The sequence below is a fragment of the Carassius gibelio genome, chromosome B7 (assembly GCF_023724105.1).
Source record: "Carassius gibelio isolate Cgi1373 ecotype wild population from Czech Republic chromosome B7, carGib1.2-hapl.c, whole genome shotgun sequence".
Taxonomy (NCBI): domain Eukaryota; kingdom Metazoa; phylum Chordata; class Actinopteri; order Cypriniformes; family Cyprinidae; genus Carassius; species Carassius gibelio.
In genome coordinates this window covers 9,338,974-9,360,955 of record NC_068402.1, presented here as the reverse complement: position 1 = coordinate 9,360,955, position 21,982 = coordinate 9,338,974, and the positions used below count along the sequence as shown (strand labels likewise).

The following is a 21,982-nucleotide window of genomic DNA, read 5'->3' as shown; positions in this document are numbered from 1 at the left end:
GTAGTTTTCCACGTTGGTAAAATGGGGATGCTTGTGCTAGACGCAGCGTGTTTGTCCTGGCTCGGAGAGTTTTCCCTCATTCGGAGCTTGATTTCGGATCGATCCCTGATGTTTGCTCAATATGTGGAAATGGATTTGTTTTGGCAGATCCTCAAGGTATTATCACACCCTTGTTCTCGCACCATCAGCAGTTGGATTTTTCTGAAATGATATTTGATTTCAGATAAGAATAATTAATTTAGCTGCGTGTCGAATCAAAAGTTTTTTTTTTTTCTCCTTACAGAAAATAAACCTAGCAGTGCGTGAGTGACGGGAAGAATATTGAGGCTTGAAAAGTGTCTCTGATTGGGTTGTTTTGGCCTGGTTCCCTTTCCAAACCAACCCAGGTATCCTGATATCCAACTTCCTTTTCCAAGTGTTTTTTATTTTTTTATTTGGGCCTTTAGAAAAATGACATTTCCTGTTGCCGTGCTGTAGTTGTATAACCTTGCTTTTTGGTTGAATTACTGATGGTTGTTTGAGTTTTTCCAGCTTGACATTTTACTGTGGAGTTTTGTGGAATGTGGTGTTTTTCTCTAAACATAACAGCATGTACTTTTCACCAGAAAGTTCAACTTTTGTCCTCTCCTTTCACACAGCATCGCTGCAGCGGTGTTGTTGAATATATCGGTGGTCTTCAGCAAGTTGTGAGATGGACAGCAGTATGTTGTTTTTGTCTTCTGTAACCTCCTGTGAGTAACTTCCTTTGCAGTGCTTTTCTTGGATCTTGGTGAATTATCGAGAGATGGGAGATCCTGCAGATCCTCCGAGGGATTGTCTCTGATCCTCAAACAACTTTGTAAATGAAGAGTATGACTGGAAGATCCTTTGTGAGACACCAATCTCAGCTGTGCTCCAGGGTTGTTTGTATCTTCTCTGAAGACTCCATGACTTGCCTTTGCACTGATCTTTGTAGGACACTTAGTCCTAGTGTAGACCGTTTTTTATTTCGCAATAAATAACCTTCTCCGAAGTTAGTTGTGCGTTCTTATAGTTCTATTCAGAAAGGTTTCCTGTCCAATCAAGTAATTATTAAGTAATTAAGTAATTTTTATTTTTTTTGCCAGTGGACCCTGAAATGTCTTTGTCAGCAATCTTTTAGTGCTTTTGATCTACTTTAAATAACTTTTCATCAATTGATTAATCAGTTAGAGTTTCACAATGCTGTTGAGCCATTGGTTAAAGGTACAATTGATAAAAAAAAAAAAAAAATTCTAAGGCTTTTAAATCGCATCCCAGTCGCGCACACATTTTCGTGCATCATGTTTTCGTACAAGACATAGAAGAAATCATTTTATTTGTATGCTGTTTAATTGTATACAAAAATAATATACATTATATTTTTTGCTGATATATTGTTCCTTTATGACTTGTTAAAAACAACAATAATAAAATAGTAGTAATAATAACTACATGCATCCATAGTTATAGTTTTTTGTTATACATTGTATATTATATCCTTAGTTAACATTCAACAATGAAATGTTCTTTTAAAGCATTAATTACAGTTAATTTCAGCATGTACTAATATATTTCTAAAATCAAAACTTGGATCTTTCAGTATTTAGTGTACCTAACATGAACTAATTATAGAGGTATATTTTTGTTTATTAACTTTAACAAGGAGTCATAAATACTGTAGCAGATGTATTATTCATTGTTAGTTGATACATAACAACAAAAAAATAATAGTCTTATGTACAAAATTAGATGGTATATTATTATAGTAAAAATGTTTTGGTATACTATTATAGTATAAGTAAATTGTTCCCTCATGGCTGTCAATGTTGATGGTTAAATTAATAATAATAGTAATTTACCGTTAATTTACTATTACCGTTAATTAAAGTTAGAGTTAATTTAAGTAAAATGTTTTTTTTTTGTCTTTTTGTTTTGTTTAGTTGAACTCATGGGACCATTTTATATCATCAGAATGTAAACCTTTCATGTAAAAAAAATAAATAAAAATTACTCAAAATGATTTACAAACAAATTTTTCAGACTATAAGCTGCCTCTCTATGTGGAGGGTAATTGATGGAGATGAATTATCATTACCATGTATTTTTGCTCATCTCTAGAAACTTGATTTCCAAGCCTGAATTTCACAGTGTCTATCAGCTCAGTCGCATGGGTGGTTGTTTATTTACAAGAGCGCTCTCAGCCTCCTCTTTTCACCCTGCCTGTAAGATTTGTTTGTGTGGGAGACGGCGATGGAGGCCTCATGTTCCGTTACCTGATAAAATCTCGCCAAAGCTATTTGAGTTCAGAGGCACGTGTAGCCAGCGCTCTCCTCGGGACACTTTGTACTCTTGCGTGTGCATTTCGAGACTTCCACTTCACGGTTGCTTTGTTTCTCTACCTCGTCTCACGCGGCCCTGGGCTAGCCTACGGTAAAAACCTGAAAAAGCCTGATCTGAGGTCAGACTTCAAACGCGTTTGCTTTCTATCAGTAACCAGGTGCCAGACCCCACTGTAAAGCTGCCTGGGAAAGTCAGAGAACAGAAACCTGAAGAGTGTAGCAGTGCATTTTCCCATTTCTTTCTCCATCTATGCCTTGACTTCTCGTTCGCCCCCTCTGGCATTTCCTTTGAGCGCATCTTAAAATGTCAAATAAAGCTTCAGCCCTGTGTTCATTAGCTTAGGGACTTTTATGAAGCCTGCGAGTTTATATCTGCTTGTCTCTATTTTTAATGGTTTCTCTTCTGTTCTTGACCTAACATGCCATTTTGTCCAATTGGATAATCTAATAATATACCTTGATGGAAATGCATTTTGCCACAAATTGTAGTGTTGCTATAGACACAAATGCAATTCAAATTAAACACCACAAGCTGCTTGTCTTGAGACGTAATTTCACCCACACAGATTTGTACCACACTTGAAGTGGTTATGTAATTTGCAGCTGTTTTTAATTTCTTCTCTTTCTTTGTCTTCTGAAGGTATGGAGTGGCTCCGGAAAACATCATCTTGTACGGTCAGAGCATAGGGACTGTGCCGACGGTGGACCTGGCGTCCCGGTACGAGTGCGCGGCAGTGATCCTCCACTCTCCCCTCATGTCCGGCTTGCGTGTGGCCTTTCCCGACACCCGCAAAACCTACTGCTTCGATGCCTTCCCGAGGTAAGATCCAAACATCTGTGCACCAGAATGCAATGCATGAGAATGCAGACTCCTATAGCAACTGTGCAATTTTAGTGTCCTTGAGAATCTATTATAGCTTGTATTAATATTTTGAATTGTTTATATATTTTTAGTTTTCAGCATAATTAAGTTGAAATATTAGTAGGGCTGTCAAATGATTAAAATTTTTAATCAAATTAATCAGAATTTTCAGTGGATTAATCAAACATGCACCCTCTGCACTCTTGTTTTTGGGAGGTGTTCATTTGCTCTGCCACAATACTTTAGGATCGATATTTTCAGGTCCTGAAGGCTTCAAGTGCCAGTAAAACCAAGTAAAAATGCATATGCTTTTCCAAACAGCTGTAATTTTCGCTGCATTACATGTAGGCGTTCTGCGCATGCGCAGTGTGAAACACAGGACACTATAACAGGAAGAATCTCCAGCGTATGAACTACCAAAGTCGTCTCTGTTTATCGAGCTTGGCATGAATGTATTTGAGAGTAACTGGGGTAAACCTTGCGTTAAAAAAATTTGACGTAATTAACGACAAACAACTAATTAACGTCGTTTACGTGCTATTTTTGACAGCCCTAAATATTAGTAAATCATAGTTTTTATAGTTACATAAAATTCCATAAAACACATTTTCATAACATGAAAGAAACTACATTTTTGATTAAAGGGGTCATGACATGGGTTTTTTTATTTTATTGTTATGGTCCCCTAGGTGCAATTATAGTATTACTATAGTAAAAAAAAAAAAAAAAAAACTTTTAAAATGTAGTGAATTATGACATTTTCCCACCATGTTTCTCATCCTTTGATTCAAACAGTCTGTTTTGGGTTGTTTCCCCTTTAAGAGTTCAGTGTTAACGCCCCCTTTTTTTTTTGATTGGCTAACGACATTTGACGGAACATTTGCGGATTGAGCGTAACTGTTTAGTAGCGAGTGATGCATTCGAAGCGATGGCTCTTGCAATGATAAAACCTTATATGTTTGAGCCGGAATCAGAGGAAAATGAACCACCACCACAACAACGAAGACTGGATCAGCCCATGTCCACATGGAAAGTGAAACTATTTTGAATTAATAAAAAAATTGTAACCCGAGACACTTGAAAATGGATTATTGTTGCATAATTATTCTATAGTTTAATATTCTAACAGTTCAACATTATTTACCTAATTTCAATGAAATGATAAGGTGTCCCGCGGACAAAAATGCATGCACAGGCCATATTTGAAGATGCAGCATTGATAAGGCAACATTTTTAATCTTCTATTACATGTAGGCCTACTAGAAAGGCGACATATTTTCAAGATTCTCTTATACAAATAAACTGCATCCATTTTTCCCTGACGTCAGGATCTTTCGGCAGCATATTCAAAGATGTTGTTTGTCCACAGCCAGGAACAGCACATCTGCGTGGCATTGTAAATTTCCTGTACACAGACCCACTCGCTGTCCGTCGACTGAACACTTGTGAGGCGCGCAGCGCGACAACGATCCGAAATGAGCGTAGTTGTCTAACCCTAACCCTAACCCTATAACCTAATAAAATAACTAAAACTCAAATGTTTACTGTAACTATACATATAAAAAAAGCTAATATAAACAAATATATCATCGTTCAAAAGTTGGGGCAAAATCCTTTTTCTTTTCTTTTTTTTCTTTTCGAGAAATTTGTACTTTAATTCAGTTAGTGCTCTCAAATGATTAATCGTAATCGCATCCACAAGTTATTTTACATTGTGTATACTGTGTATTTATGTATATATAAATACAAACACATGCATTTATATATTTAAGAAAAATGATGTTTATATATTAAATATATTTATAATATAATTATAACTATGTAAATGTAAATATTTTCAAAATATATACAGTATGTGTGTGTATTCATATACATAATAAATATAAACAGTAAACATACCTGTATTATGTAAACAAAAAACTTTATGAATAAAGATTGAAATAAAACTGAAACGTCTGTTTAATGTGTATTAGCAGCACAGGTGTTTTAATTTCAACTGCAGCAAATCATCATATTAGATTTTGGAGTGGTCATGTGACACTAGTAATGATGCTGAAACTTTTGATGAATTACATTTTTAAAATATTCAAATAGAAACCAGCTATTGTAATATTAGTTCACAATCGGTTACTGTTTCTACGGTGTTTTCGATCAAAAATGTAGCCTTGCTGATCATAAGAAACTTTGAAAAACTAAAAAGCATGCTGTCCTAAAACGTTTGACCGATAGTGTGCATGATCTGAATTTTTATGTATCATTATTTTCCAGTTTTGAGTGCAAAATGCTTAAGATGATCCATGAATGGGCTTCGGGTGGTTTGTTGGCATGTAATAGACTGAAGCTGCACACAGTTCACCGCGGTATTCACAAAGATGCTAGCAGGAACATCAGGAAGCTCAGAATGACCTCTTCACTCATACAACAGGGATCTGAATGAGTCGAGAGTTGAAACAGAGTCATGACAAATTTTCCTTGACACAGAGAACCACAGTTACATCTTGTAAACCTCCAGCTTCTCTCAAGCTTTGTTCCCTTGCCTCCTTTTTTCCGTTTGTACAGTTTATTTTCACTTCTACACTCTTTAAGTTGGAAGTGACTTGCGTTGCACAACGCTTATCTAGAAAATGCTAAAACTGAGCCATTTGCCTTCCTTTCTGCAGTTCAGGCGATGCCTTTCAAGTGTCTCACTGCTGTAGCCATTCGTTTTTGTTTTTTGCTTTTAAGGCAACATTTTTGCTTGTTTGTAGAATTGCCAATATGGAAACTGTTATCGTTTTCATTTAATTATGCAACCTAGATGGTGTATATACAGTAGAAATGTATGGTGGAGGTTCTGATATACGGTTTATACTGCAGTATCTCTATATCCATATGGCTATTAGTAAACGTTAGTTCATAGTTAACATATAACCCCTTTTAAATGCATTTTTAGTTTGATTTTGTGGTGAAAAAAAGCAGAGGCACTACTAACTTGACTTTTTTTTTTTTTTTGGTAGTTACAGTAGTTTTTAAAAAAATTGTTAAGCTTTTTCCATTTCTATTTTCAATTCATCAATTGATGAAACAAAACGCTGCATGTGAAGCACGCATCTTCACTGCTTTCACATGGCATGGCAAATTAACAGGTTTAACACTGATTTTAGCTCTATTTTTGTGTTGAATATTTTACGGAATATCTGTTTTTAATTTAGTTGCATAAACAAGGGTGTTATATTTATAGTAAATGTATTCAAGGTTATTTTTAGTAATTTACATTTTTGTTTGTTAATCTGTGCTTTTTCATTTTTTTTCTATCTAGCTATAAAATCTATAAAACTCTTCCTGTTTCAGTAAATTTAGAATGTATACTTATTTCAGTTGGTTGCTAAGGCAATATTCTCATTTTCTTTTTCATTTTAAATAATTTAATATTAATACAATTAATTTTATTTTAATTATTATATTCTTTGAAATGTGTACTTTTTATTCAGAAAACCAAAATAATGACTTTATTCAACAATTCGTCTCCTCGGTTTATCTCTGCATCACTGTAGCACCATTTTGGAGATAAACAGAGAAGACGAATCGTTGAATAAAGTGGTTATTTTTGTTTTCTTCTCATACAAAAAGTATTCTTGTCACTTCATAATGTTACGGTTGAACAACTGATGGCAGATGGACTATTCTGACAATGCTTTTCATACTTTTCTGGACTTTGACAGTGTATTTTATTTGGCAATCTATGGGAAAGTCACAAGCCTCCCAGTTTCCATCCAAAATATCTTATATTGTTTTCCAAAGACGAACAAAGCTTTTATGGGTTTGGAATGACATGGGTTTGGAGGTAAGTGATTAATGACAACATTTTCATTTTGGGGTGGAGTATTCCTTTCATGCTAGTGCTTCTGTCATTTTAAATGCATCTGTGATACACAGCAGATGCTGGACATGTGGATGATCTATAATTGCAAAGCATAAAGAAATTAACGGCTGGTTATTGTATTGTGCTGCTATTATAAGAACAGAATGAGGGAACTTAAATACTACTCCTAATATGACAGGTCTGCAATTGACACAAGACGTTACTTATAGAGTACAAGCGCACAAATACACTCGCTGCCAGGGATAGAAACTTTGATCCATTCTGTCAAATAAAACCTCCCTCTAAGTCCTCTCAAACCCCAGAATTGCAGGACATCTGTGCTGACAGAAGGTGTGTTTTGCTTGGACAAGTTGTCTTGTACTTGTACTTGTGTAATTGCTCTTAAAAGCCATCCCTGTAACCGGTCACGAAAACCCTTGATCGGTGGCGTGCTGTTATATTACACAGCTTGAAACATGTCAGATTACACAGATTATTGTCAAGTTTTCCTGGTAAAGTCGAAGTAGTTCTTTTGAAACCCCCTGTCGTGATAGTTGACACCCTTGACGGTTTCTGTGAATGTTGCATCGCTTTTCCCAGAAAGCGTCGAGTGAGGCATGCGTTCCCTCTGAATCTCATTCCCTTCATCTCGGCTGTAACCTCCACGTCTGGCAGCGAGATAAAGCCAGTGAGAAACGGCTCACCTGTGCATTGGAGGAGACCTATCTTTATTCCACGCTCACTTATATCAGTCACGATATTCCCTCATCACAACCCACAAACCGTTTAGCTTCAGCTTTCCACAAGTTTGTAATAATGTCTTTTCTGTCACTCTTATTCCCCTGTTGCAGTTTTGCATGCAGCTTCATTTTTAATGTCGCCAAGGTGTTTAAAATCAGACCAACAAAATACGTGACTCACTAAAGTGCTCTTTTAGTAGAGTTATCAAAATCATCATAGCAACTGGTTTGTGCACAGACAAGAGTGATTGTTGCCTGTCATGAGACATTTCTCAGTGATTTCCTGCTTTTAATATGAAATGTTTTTGCAGAGACCGTATGAGGAGGCAAACTGCTTGTAGACAAATCCGTGAGAGAAACTCTATTGCTCAACTGTTGTAAAGTCTCTCATTTCAGTTATCGGTCAAACCAATATCATTGAAAGTTTGGGGTCAGTACAGTTTATAAAGAGTGTTTTCTGCTCCAAAAGGCTGCATGATATTCTGAAATATAGTTGCAATTTTTAATATCTGTTTTTTATTGTAATATATTTTAAAATGTAATTTATTCCTGTTCGAAGCTGAATTTTCAGCATCATTTCATCAGTCTTCAGTGTCACATGATCCTTCAGTAATCATTTTAATATGATGATTTATAAATGAATATTTTGTAACATTAAAATGTCTTTGTTGTGACCAATTTAATGCAACCTAAAAGTAAATTAATTTTTGGACTGTACAAGTGTATCCGAGTTTAAATAGCCGCATATAGTACATGCACAATGAGATAAAGTGAGCGCAAACTGAATTTGCAATCAGTGAGATTGAATGCTTGTCCGTCTGGATTTCTCATCGTGCATCTGATAACACAGAGTGGGTGTCCATGTCTCATCCTCTATTATAATTGTGAGCTCTTTCTGACGAGCTGTCACCATCAGCTTGTGCTTACATTTAAATAGATTAAAACTGGAACATTTCAAGTGCATGCTGCTTTTTCTGAATTTCAAAGAAGTTGCTATTTTCGGGCCTTATTTCCATCATGTGGAAAACCTGGACAGAATCACCGAACCAGGGGGCTCCACTAGGGGGGCTATTCTGTGTATCCTGTTTTGGAGTAGCTCAAGGCATTTCTCTTTGCCCTGTGTGAAATAATACAGGCAGCTCAAAATACCTGACCGCTGCAAGAACATATGAAATGCAAACTACAGCTTTTGGCAGGATATATCAACCCAGCTAGTAAGATTTTGATAGATGACAATTGTAATCAAGGTAAAGATGATAACAGTGACATACAAGAGTCGTATGTTAGGTGTGCATTTATCCGTTATTTTTGGTGTGCAAATTCACCACACTGATCACTATAACATCACGTTTCTGCTTGAACCACAGTATATTCACGTTGTTGTCAAAGTTAATTTACAGTGAGTGTTTTATACGGTTTATACCAGAGGCATGTTTTGGAGAAATTTGTGAGGATCAGTGGCGTTTATGTACATAAAGAGCATTAGATGCTCCAAACACAGTCACAATCACTTGTTCTGACAGAGCTCACTGTTCGCAGAGTCTCCACACGTGCAGAATATTTCCATTTTTCATTGTATTTTGGTGTGTTTAGTGATTCTGAATGGATCCGTAGTAGTTGCGCTATTCGGAGAGGAGTGGGGCCTCGGAGTAAAAAAAGTTTGAGAACCACTGAACTAAACCATTAAAACAGAATCCAGAAGCATTTAAATTTTAAAATTATAAAAATTATAAATTATTCGGGGGGAAATAAATCAGAATTTTAAGAAATGAAACCGATTTAATAGGGTCCTAAACATTTTTTGCTTCAATTTTAGTACAGCAATGTCATATTGTTTGCTTACAATTTTGGGTTATTGAAATGAAAATGTAACCATTAAATCTGAATCCAGAATAATTTTCTTTAAAAAAAAACGAAATAATAATAAACAGAGTTTTGTAGAAACGGATTACATATTCCATACTGTTTTTTTTTTGTTTTTTTTTTGTTTTTTATACAAATTTTCTGCCTGTAATTTTCTTTCAGGTAAAAATAGTATATGCCAAGTGAACTTACTTTCCTTAAATGGGCTTTGGTTTAATTTTTATTTGTCATTTACTTTAGGCTTAGAATGCTACCTTTTGACTGTGATCAGATTTCGCCCTTAAGAGGCATCACAAAAGATGTATGGGTAACCCCTCACAGGAGCTCACATGACTGCTCATTTGGACGTTGAACCGATACTCCAGTGTTTAATTGTCAAGCCCTCTTTGAGATGCTGACGGAGGTCACAGGTCTTCAATCCCTGTTTAAACCATTCATGAAAGACTTACTTGATTTGCACTCAAAGAAGGAAGAAACTGAAGTAGGTCAAAATAATACTAAAATATCCAATTCATTCTTTAAAAGGCATTGAAGTCCAGCCTCGGTTAAGTTGGGTCTGAATCAGGAATCACAATGAGGATTTTTGGATTAAATGCGATTAGACGTCAGCAACCGGTCTGGGACGTCTTTTAATCGCTGATCCCATTTTATCCGACCTCATATTTAAATCTAATTAAATTGCGACAAGATCAAATAGCAAGATTAAGAGCTACACTGGGAAGATTACAGCCATAGCTCTCCAACAGAATGTTGTCGAGGCTTAAGAAACACCTCAGCAGAACGAGCCTGACGGAAACCTCCTCAGTCTCGTTTCTCTCACTCACTTTGCTCCAGACCGGGTGAAATTAGCAATGGTTGAGGCGTGTTTCATTGTAATCAAAGTAATTGTCTCTCGAAGGCAGATGTTCTTTTTTTGTGCTCTCTTTTCGATGATGTATGGGAGTTGTGGAGGCCTGATTCTCTGCTACTGTCAGCTCTGTCAGTGTTTCATAATAAGAGGCTACAGTCATGAGAGATTGAACCTTCTCTGTGTTCTAATAGCTCGCCAGTCGGCCCCGTCAAAGACCCGTAATGAACACACAGCCAGCTGACGGGAGGTGTTAATGAGCTAGCTGTCTTGATGCCGGCTTGCAATTTGTCAAAAGCATTATGGTTTAACACGTTGTTCGCTTCCCTTAATATAATGTGAAATCTTTGACTAGGCGGATTCAAAATTAGGCATTTTTATTTTTACTTTTTTTGAGCAAGATGAGGAGTAGAGTTATGAGGATTTAAGAGGTGGGATTAGGACTGATGAAGCTTCAAGTAAATTGTTTTTGTTTTAAACCCAGTCAGGTGACGGTTGGAATAGTGCTATGGTCAAATTCTGAGGCTTACATAAAATCACCTTAAAAGTAGTTGTTTGCAGCCTCTAACATTTTTGTGAGTATTAGATGAATATTTAATCATTATTCAGTAAAAATCTATGTGTAGATTTGAAACTTTTGAAAAAATATATTGTAATATTTCATTATAGAAATTAGCATTCAAGTTCAACTGAAGTTTTTATATATATATCTCAATCTCGTAACTTTTTGGGTATATAAAGAACAGTGCTGCACTTCACTCTAAAATGTGCAACACACATTTGAATTAAATCATAATTTGGGGATTATATAATCACATTAAACTGTATGATGGTTTTATTTTGATTAATTGTGCAGTTCCACTATGAACTCATGGCTGCATGAACATTTTTCAAAATTCTCCTTTTGTGTTTCACACAAGGACATAAACAGTGTTTGAAGCAGCTTGAGGCTAAGTAAATAATCACAAACTTTTCATGTTCAGATGAACTTTACTTTTAAAAGAATTGTGCTTTTGGGAGTTAAAAGAGGCTGGTGTTTCATAATTAATTTGGCCACATCTGTTATTTGATTGTTATCAGAGTGCAGTACAGATGTTCCTCAACTGTCTTGGAGAGAAACAGCTGTCTTTCTCCCTCACAACCCCCTATATCAACCCAACTAGTGATGAGAGATGTGTAACAGATGCCGCTGGGTCATGTACCTGACAGAAGGTGTGTTCACACTGACCGTAGTTTGAACATTGAAGATCTCTGTTGCTAGTTTGCATTTGTAAACTGTACAAGCCGACTAGCTACTGTCTGCACTAGTTGTCGCATTGCATCATTGTTGATTACTCTGCTTTCGCCACAAGCTGCTGGCACCCACACTCGGTGGAAATTGCTTACTCTTGTTGAAAACTATCGAACTTTGGTCGCTTTGAAACGCTGTAAGTGTGAACGCCTTTTTCAAACAAACATAACACCCTAAATAATCCTCAGATTACAAGACTGGAAGCAAATCTGGTGGTGTGAGTTTTGGAAAGCTCCACTGCCAAGTCCAGGATTTCTTTTCCAGTTACTGATTCCAGATCCACTGGACTCGAGGGACGCAGGAGGGAGTTTGTGTGTGATTTGGTGGGTGTTCGCAAAGCCTGTTGTGAATGGACAGTCAGGCTGAATGAAAGTTTAATGACTCGCCTGTCTCTGTAGATTTGCCGGCTGCAGTGTGGCATGGTTTGAATATTAAAATGCAGCGAGGGTTGACTCCTTCAGTCAAGGTCTCTTAGAGACTGACGAGGGGTAAAGAGGAACAGAGAGACGAAGTCTCGTCTCATATCGATGCTTGCGATATTGCTTCCTTTCCCTGCTCCATGGGTCATGTTGGCTTAGCTTTCTTCAAATGAACTCTTGAACTTCAATAAAACATGGGGTGTCATTTTAACCAGACTGCCAGTCAGTAGTGTATTGATTTTTCAATGCATGTTGATTTTGAATATCTGAAACCGTTTCAATGTGCTTTTTCCACCATATCAGTATACAAACTGGACCTAACTGCTTTCTCATCTTCTCTGACATCAAGCCCTGAGCTATTTTATAATTCACATTTTGTGACTATGCGAGCAATCAAGCGGTTGATATGCTATGTAGTATATATCGGCATTTGTGAGTGTACGGTTTGTATGCAGACATAGCTGGACATACTTTTATATCCAATTTTCTATAAAGTTCTCGTCACAGAAATCTAGTCATTGATATATCAAGTCTCCTTGCAATTTTCTGCCAAAATAAAGGCTTGATTGTTTAACTATTGCCATTTGACTACTGTAAAGTAAAATAATTAATATACTTAATGAAACATATTTTATAGTGCAGTTGTATTTAGGGCTGTGTATCATCAGCAAAGTCACAATATGATACAGAGGCCATGATACGATAGATATCACGATACAGGACTGCACTGAATTTTATCTCAGTAGAATTTAGTAAAACAGCGGTTTATGGAACACCGCATACTTTAGGGCCAGTGCTAACTATAAGCAGTTGACTTCTGCAATATGAAGGGCCTCCATAACTGTACCTCAGTACAATATAGGTAATTACATGCATTTAATGTTTACATTGGGCACTCCCCACCAAGTACAACATTCTGATTGTTTGCATTTTGTTTTTAAGCCGATAAATAATAATTTACTCAAATTTATATTGTAATGTACTCATATATAAAAAATAATCTTAACATTGATGGTAGGTTATCATTGCACACATTAATGCACTCTCTTTTGCAAATAAAATAAAGAGTTATAAACTAATGTGCTGTCTTCTGTATCTTACGCACACACACGCTCAGTCACTCACACAGATCACGCTTTGCGTGCAATCAGACATTCAGGAACAAACTTTTTAGCACTGCTCCGCAAATTTTTATAAACTATAAATGGCTTAATCGCTCGAGCTACATTATCTTTCTCAACAAGGAGCTGGTAACATCATTGTTTCTAAAGGAATTAAAGCCACAGCTTCACTGTTAATAAATGCGACAAAACTGAGGTAATTCATGTGTGCACATCCTCTCTCCTTTCTTTCTCTCTCATGAAAATAAATACTTGTTAAATTACAATGTTCTGAGAATAGAATATTGAAGTGGAGATCACTAAACTGCAAGCTAACAGGTGTTTTCAGAAAGCAAGCGTGTTTATAGTGGAAAGGGAGCGATTACCCAGGGTTGCCAGGTTGACAAAGATAAGTAACACACTTAACGGATATTTCCATATTGCGCAGTGTGTCAGGGATAACATCTCTTTATATAAGGACACCCCGGTTTTGTTCCTTTACAGCCAGATTAAACCTTGTTGTAGCCTATATATTAAGCTCAAATTAAATACAAATATATTGTATTTAAATTAAGCACTGTCCACTGCTGTGCACGTGCCACAATATACAGTGCCAGCTGTTCGTATTGTCAAATCTCTGTGACTCTCTGTTATTAGCCTATAGGTTATAGTTTTGGGTTCAGAGCGGCTTGCACTCGACCCATCAGATGCACTGACAAAGTCGGTGTGTGAGGCTGACAAAGACTCACTGTTTAATGTGTTGGAGATGTGCTGTTTTCCTTAATGCATAAAAAGCCTTGGAAAATTTCCATTTTGCTGTCAGAAGTCTTCTCTCAGAAGTGCATGAGCTGTTGATTTGTGATTCTCCACTAACTCCAAAGACTTCATTTAGAACGAGCATCACGGTGTGCATGCGCGCCAAACAGACAGAGCACAATGAAATAGGAGCACAATAACCCTGACTAAAATATACATTTTGATAAAATATTTGTAGTTGCACAATAAATTGGACATATGTAGAATTTTAAACCTACAAGTGTATTTGTATGATGGCACTAACTGGAAAGTGTAATGGAGTAATAAAATAGCCTTTTTACTTAATTAGTCTGTGCTTTTTATTTTCATTTTTAGTTTAGTAACTTCTACTTTAAAAGGATTATTTTTGTTTTAAGTTTGAAATGTTTACACTGTTAGAATATAATGTAATTGTAAAAAATTTTTTTGCACACATCCCTACGTTAATTTAATTTGTTTAATCCAAATACAAAATACTGAGATGTATAGGCTACCATATACCTATATATCTCCAAAAAAAATCAGGCAAAAAGATACAGAGATATTAATTTGTGCTCGTATCACCCAGCCTTATACAGAAGGTACTGGATTTTTTTTTCTTCTTTTTTATTTAATGGCAGTAAAAAAAAAAAACGAAATGGCAAAAATTAACTTAACAGTTACAGTAAATGGTAATAAACAGTAAACTGCTACTCTACTAGGTTCACGAAACTGTGATTTAAAGACTGTTCTGTTGTAAACAAATCGTAACAATGATTCTTAATTGAATCTACTTTTGGAAGGCCAAATAAAGCATATTTGCTTTCGCACAGAGACACACAGCATCTCCCTGACATGGCTGCTTCAACACTACTGCGGTTCCTGAAACCACGCCCCCTTTCTTTGCATGAACATTTTGGCAGACTTTACGCAAATATTTCCACATCGTGATGTAGACATGCAGGTTTGAGGCGTTTTAGCCCGGTCTGGATCATTCTCCTCTTTTAGATTAGAACAAATCCTTTGGTGGGAGATTCTGAGCATTGTAACTCTGCAGATCTTATACATCCACAAATAGCTACATAACACCAAAGAAAAGGAAAAATAGAAATCGCATCATATGACCCCCTTCAAGAGCAAGTGACCGCACCAGCGCCTCCATCTGTCCTGCAGTGAATGTTAATGTTCAGCTTCCACACTCCACCCAAACACTTCAATAGCACACATTTCTCTAGGTTAACATTAATATTATTAATATTAATTTTTATACTTGCATATTATAGACATTTGAGGTCGATGAATGAAGGACTGCTTGACTTTGTCTGCGGATTTATTTTTAAGTTTCACGTACAGATGTCACTGTTTTCACAAATTTGCATTTTTGTAGGTTACATGGAGATCTTAACATTTTCAAAAACATGCCCTTAAAAACACACAAAAAGTTTTTTTTAGGCCCCTAAATGCTTTTGTTTTGCTAATTAATGGCCAAAACATGACTTTCATTTAAACACCCCTTCTTGTTTCAGTTGATAAAATAGATAGATGACTATGGCCAAAAGTAAATGAACTTAGATACTGTGAAAATTGTATTCCTTAAATGTTGTGGCATTTTTTCCCCTCATGGTATGGATGGTACTAAACATTGATATTTTATTAAGTATTTCATCAAAGTCAGATATTCCAGTGTCATAACACTAGCAGTCAGTGTTAAGTCTGTCTTAGATGCAAGAGTGAAATGTCAGGTGCAAATCCAGGAATAGATGGACAGTCCAAAACTAGGCAAGAGTGAATCATTCAGGTTGGAGAAAAAAAGTAAAATACATTTGGATTAAGTGTGCTGAGGTGGTACAGTTTTTAATAAGAAAAAGTTGAGTCGGGTAGAGATGAAATCAGACAGTGCCACAAATCAGTTCTGCTCCCTTAAAGGCTTCACAGAAAATGAATGCAGTTTTGTGGATTTTAATCTGTTTGTTATCATTGAGGATGTCTACGTCTATATGCTAGAATAACAGACATGCTGTTTTAAATTTGAGTTTGTTCTTCACAGACTGAAAATATTGATGATGACTTTTTCACTGTGGTGTTTTCACATTTTTGTGTAAAATGTTCTAATGAAGGAACGAATGAATGTTCCACCCACCTCTGACAAGCAATAGCAAGCAGCAAATCATAGCTCACAGCAGTGATATAACTGAAGGTTATTGGCATAAAAAAGCTAAAATCCCATCCAAACTTTCAGTTGGAAATATCAAGGTTTTTTTTTTTTTTTTGTTTTTTTTTTTTTTTTACCAATTGGGCATAAAAACATTTATAATTAAAACATAAAACATTTATAATTTTACAATTAAAAAATAATGTCAAGTGTCTTGTATGGGAAAAAGTCGCTGTGTTTCTAGACCTTCTAGTCATGGGATCCCTATACATTGCTATTAAATCTCATTAAATATACTATTTGCTCATAAGTTTTGAATCTTTTAGAATTGACCCTTCGCTGACAGACAAGACAGAGCAGGTTACTTCTGATATGAAACATGATTTCAGCTTTCAAATTTGGTCTTGAAATTCAAAGAATAAGTACCATTTTTTGGCTCGTTAATGTGACGTTATGATTGGACAGATCACCTATCAATTAAACTCTGCATGCGTACGGTCAATTAAAGATGGAAAGCCTGGATAAAGACTGAAAAAGTATTTTAATAAGAGTTCCCCTATCAATTTAACACAGCTTTTCCCTGTGTGTTGCCTAATAAAAATACAGTATTAACACTTTGTCAGTCATCCACTGGAATGTGTTGGGTTAATTATTCATGCAGCATATTTATTTGGTTGGTGTGTTTGGATAACTGCATCATTCTTCATAGGCGGTGTAATTATTCCATCAGCTTGTGTCACGCATTAATCTCCTCACTTACTCAAATTTGATTGCCTGTGCACCAATGAGGAAAATAAGCAACAATTAGGCACATTGAGCGACAAATTAATTAGCACGCCTGTTTGACTCTCCACTGGACTGTCCTGTGAGGATCACGGGCGAGTTAGAAGACCTGCACCAGCCAGGGTGGAGCCAGTGTAGTGATTAACCCATGAAAGTGTGTTTACTGCAATGCTGAGGAACACAGTAGAGTCTAAACAGCTTTTTGAGATGTATGGAGTGTTAACACAGTAATGCCAGACAGATGACATTTTATTAGTCATTTTATTATTATCATTTTTAAGCAATGTTTGCATACATAACAAATGGCATGTAGTCATTTCAGTTCTTATTTCAAATTATTCACACTACCATATGGAAATTGTTAGGGTCAGTACAGTAGTGTTTTTGAAAGTATCTTGCACTCAGTGAAACAGTGAAAACAGAAACATTGTGTCATTTATTATTAGTTTAAATTTAAATGAATTATGTGGTACAAAGCTGAATTTTCAGCATCATTACACCAGTCTTCAGTGTCACATGATCTTTCAGAAATCATTCTGAGATGCTGATTTGGTCATCAAACAACATCTATTTTTATTGTGCTATTTATTTCAAACTTCACCTTAAATGGCATGTTAAAAGATAAACTTTTGTTGATCGTTTAAATGTTGCCTTGTATACCAGGTCATCTCTTCCTGATTTATTTTGGCGCTGCTTGACCTGAACACCTGCAAAGTGGATTAGATGATGTGCTGCAATAAAAAAAAAAAAAAAAAAAAAAAAAAAAAAAATTCACAACTTGCAAGTTAATTGACAGAAAAAAATAACTGTCAGTTGCATTGATTTTGTTTAGTCATTTAGCTGACACTTATATCCTAAATGATTTGCCTATTATTTGTCTAATACACCTCCTACGTGTCTTCATGTGTTTCAGCATCGACAAGGTGTCAAAGGTGGCATCTCCAGTGCTGGTCATCCATGGCACAGAAGATGAAGTGATCGATTTCTCCCACGGTCTGGCCATCTTTGAGCGATGTCCGCGTGCCGTGGAGCCTCTGTGGGTGGAGGGTGCTGGGCACAATGACATTGAGCTTTACGCTCAGTACCTCGAGAGACTCAAACGGTTCATCACGTTCGAGCTGGCTACCTCCTGAAGCCGTGGAGCTTAGTGGCTGGCCGAGGCCACACACACTCACCCGTGTCGTGTAGGGTTCCCCTTTACCCAGGGCTGAGGACGCCATCAGTACTTGCACTTGCTGACGAAAAAAAGCTGAAGTCTCTCTCTTGATATTTAGGAGAGGGGCGTTTTCATCCCTACTGGGGAAATGCGTTTTAATGATTATGAACCACTTTCTATTCTTTTGTACTTGATGAAGAAGCGTTAACATTTTGCACCGCATTCAATACGTTGCATTTGACGATTTTTTTCTCGTTTTTCTGCTAATGTTTCTTTTAAGTGCTCCTTGAGGGTTAATTAAACTGCACTTTTATTGTGCAGGTGTTTTCAGGTTATTGTATTTTTGTTTTGGCAGGAATTGTCATAGCATTCCGTTTTATTATGTTTCAATGTTTATGTTTATTAGTACAAGATCAACCAGTGACTGACTTTATACATGGCCAGTTTGTGTGTGTGTGTGTGTTTGTGTTTAGGCGCATTCATACGCACATGTGATTGTGTGGTAAAGGCCGCTGACTTATCGGTCAAAATAATTGTAATTAAAACTGGAAGACCTGTGGAAGTAACTCGACCCGTAAATAATGAAGATGTACAGTCTGTGATTTCAAATACAGTGGGGAAAGAGGAGTCGTATTGTCTTTTCAGCGGTGAAACACGGTGCTTTGTCACAACACTGAATTCAGGGCATTGTTTCGGCGCAAACACTACATCGTTTTAATCGTGGGTTGTATTAAAAATGTGAAACTTAAATCTCTTGCTTTTGCTTTTAGAATTGACCTTACAATAAGCCTTATGTTTTCAGACATTTCGCTCCGACATTCCTGTCAATGATTTCTCAGAAAGGGGATTTTGAAGATTTTCTCTGGGCTCCCACTCGCTGCTACTCTAATGGGAAAATCACTGTGAAAACTGAACCTTCGCTAGATATAAATAAGGCACCGAACCTCCTCCTCATTTTGACATTCGTCCTCTTTTCCAGACAACGGACAAATCTCAAAACCTAGGAAAATATATTATTCATTCAGTGTTTTCCCCCATATGGCGAATGTTTGTAGACATTTCACCTTAGCGCTACACAACAGGATGATCAGAAGTGTTTTCTGCGCTAATGAAGGACGTCGATTGCTACCAAAACCACTGCGATCGTCTGATTGGATGCTGTTAACGCGAAGCAGTTGTTGTTGTTGGTTAACTTGTATCGCTGTAAGGTTATGAAGTGGCGGTTCATGTATGATGTTGTTCAGAGATGAAGCTCTTTGGGACTCTTTTTAAGGAATGACAGAAACTGACCACATCTGATCCTGTCATTGCTTTTGATACTGACATTTTTACAATGTTTTTTCAGTAATTATTTACACCTCTTTTAATGCTGGTTTGTAAGATAACCGTACTGTATACTCTCTCTCTCTCTCTCTCTCTCTCTCTCTCTCTATATATATATGTATGTAAAATATGAAGTAAATTGTATTTAGCTTTGATTTTTATTGACACTGGAATCACAGTATGCAAATCTAATGCAGAGAAAACCCTAGTTGGTACAGACAATTGTGTGGAGGTTTCTTTTTGTTGTTGTTTTTTTTATATATAGATCTTTAAAGCCTTAAATGTGCCGCGAGACAGATTATTGTTCTTTCTGTTGGTTGTTGCTTCAATGCAACACAGTGGTTATTGTACTGCATATAAAGGAATAAAGACTGCATGGAAACCCAAACTAGTATTATTTTCTTGATGCTCAATATATCTTACAATTACTCATGTTGTTGCTTATTCTTTTTGGTTGAATATGAGAACAGCTGACAGTAAAGATAATTACAGTGTTACAAAAGATTTCCATTTCAAATAGATGCTTTCCTTTGAACTTTGTTCTAGGAAAGAAAATGACAGTTTCCAGTAAAATATTTCAAAGCACAGCACTGTATGCACAGTATTTTCAACCCTGATAATATAAGAAATATTTGAGCAGTAAATCAGCATATGCAAATGATTTCTGAAGGATCATGTGACGCTGGCGTAATGATGCTGAAAATACAGCTTTACATCACAGGAATAAATTACCTTTTAATATATAAAGAAAAAAATATTTAAATTTGCTGTAATATTTTACAATATTTTTGTGTTTTTGATCAAATGCAACCTTTCCAACCCCAAACTTTTTAACAGCAGTATTATTAATGCATAGAAGAAATAAATCCAGATATCTATGTATGCATCATAAAGTGATTTGGTAGGCTTTCTTATGAGGCACAGAACAGAGTATCACTTCTATTATACATTAGCATGAGGAGATTGGGATTCGGGAGAGGGTTGGATTATAGTTTGAGGCAAGATATGATCAATAAAACTGCTATTCACTTTTCTTTTCAATGAAAATCCAGCAAGCATTTTTACAGTTCGTCTATATGGTTCGAAACAAGAAAACAAATACAAATATAAATATTTTATTGTAAGGGTACAAGCTGTCTATGCTTAAAATTAATAGTACAAATGTGATATTTGTAAATCAATTTTGTATCAGACTATCAGAAAATCAAATGTCTAAAGTAGTTCTGCAGTGCATCAAAAATAGAAATGGGCCAACTGCAGGTGTCCATCAAATGAAATGAAAGAGCGATGTGATACATCAGACACTTCCAGAGCAGACAGTGCTATTGATTGTAATGGGACTGGACTAGTTTTGACTTCAACAGATATCCTTTACAGACAGTTTGTTACTTGGGATTCCAGCAAATTGGTTTCAGACTCATGTAGAATTATTTTTGTTTGATTTCTAATTTAGAACTTTTTAACCAATCAGTCTTATGTAGTCCAACAAGTTATGAATGCAAACCCATTTGACCTTTTTCTTTAATAGTCAACACTGTGTGAGACTTGCCTGTCTGAACTCGTCCTCAGTGCAGTTATAATGGGAGTTACATAAAACATCTCACCTCCTTTGATCCTTCAAACTTCAAACATCATCTTAAATGTAACAGTAAAGCAAATCAGTGCCATGTCAAGACTAAAAAGAGCTGCTGTTCCTGATAACTTGTTTAGATTAGAATAAAGTTATTGCAGGAGTATGTAGTATGCAAAGTCTGCACAGTATGCACATTTTCTGTAAATTGTTGATTGTATACATAATTTCACAGAAATTCAATTTAGGGGCCCATTGTTTGATTGGCTGAAAAAAAATATATTTTTAAATTGCATTAAAAATAACAATTGTGATAAATGACATTCATGCCTAGCTAACAGGGAATGTTTTTATAATGTTTTGATAAGGTTCTCTAAAATGTTTCACCAGTAGCATTATTAATAGTACGTTTATTTTAACTTTATTTATACATTGTTGGTGGAGCGTTTTTCTGAAACTTTTTAGTTGGAGTTCGGAATGCGTTTTCCGCTGAACACACGCTTTTCTCGTGCAGAATCGCGACAGGCAGGTGGAACTGGAGCGACCATTAGGCCTCATCAGTTGGAGCCAGTCACGGTTTACTTTGGCCGGAGACCAGAAGTCCTCCGAGGGCGAGGAATTGGCTGAGCTTCAGGTTGAACATTTCTGCTGATCCAAACAGTTGGGGAGGGCGAATGTGGAAGTCCAAGAAGCCACTGGGTCACGGGTATTTATCCACTTTATTTGTAACGTGAGACTGGGCGCGGAGGTCATAACTTAAATGTGCGAGACTTCCGGTGACATTGGCTTCCAGTTATTTTACCTGTAAAACAGTCCTTTATGCTGCTTCATACTGCTAAATGATATTTATTATCGTTCTGTTTTAGCTTATTTTTATAATCCTAAAAGCACTTGTTGTCTGTAGCGCAAATAGTTTTACCTG

The 21,982-nt window shown here is 36.2% G+C and overlaps 1 protein-coding gene across 1 annotated transcript in view; it reads left to right on the top strand.

The window, feature by feature from the left end:
- The window catches only part of abhd17c (abhydrolase domain containing 17C, depalmitoylase), a 45,254-nt gene extending 25,376 nt beyond the window's left edge, over window positions 1-19,878 (top strand). The window contains exons 2-3 of the mRNA XM_052561655.1: window positions 2,980-3,159; window positions 17,925-19,878. Of these exons, the coding sequence (XP_052417615.1) occupies window positions 2,980-3,159; window positions 17,925-18,144 (400 nt within the window). The 3' untranslated portion in view covers window positions 18,145-19,878. The remainder of the gene's footprint in view (window positions 1-2,979; window positions 3,160-17,924) is intronic.
- Window positions 19,879-21,982: the final 2,104 nt, after the last annotated feature.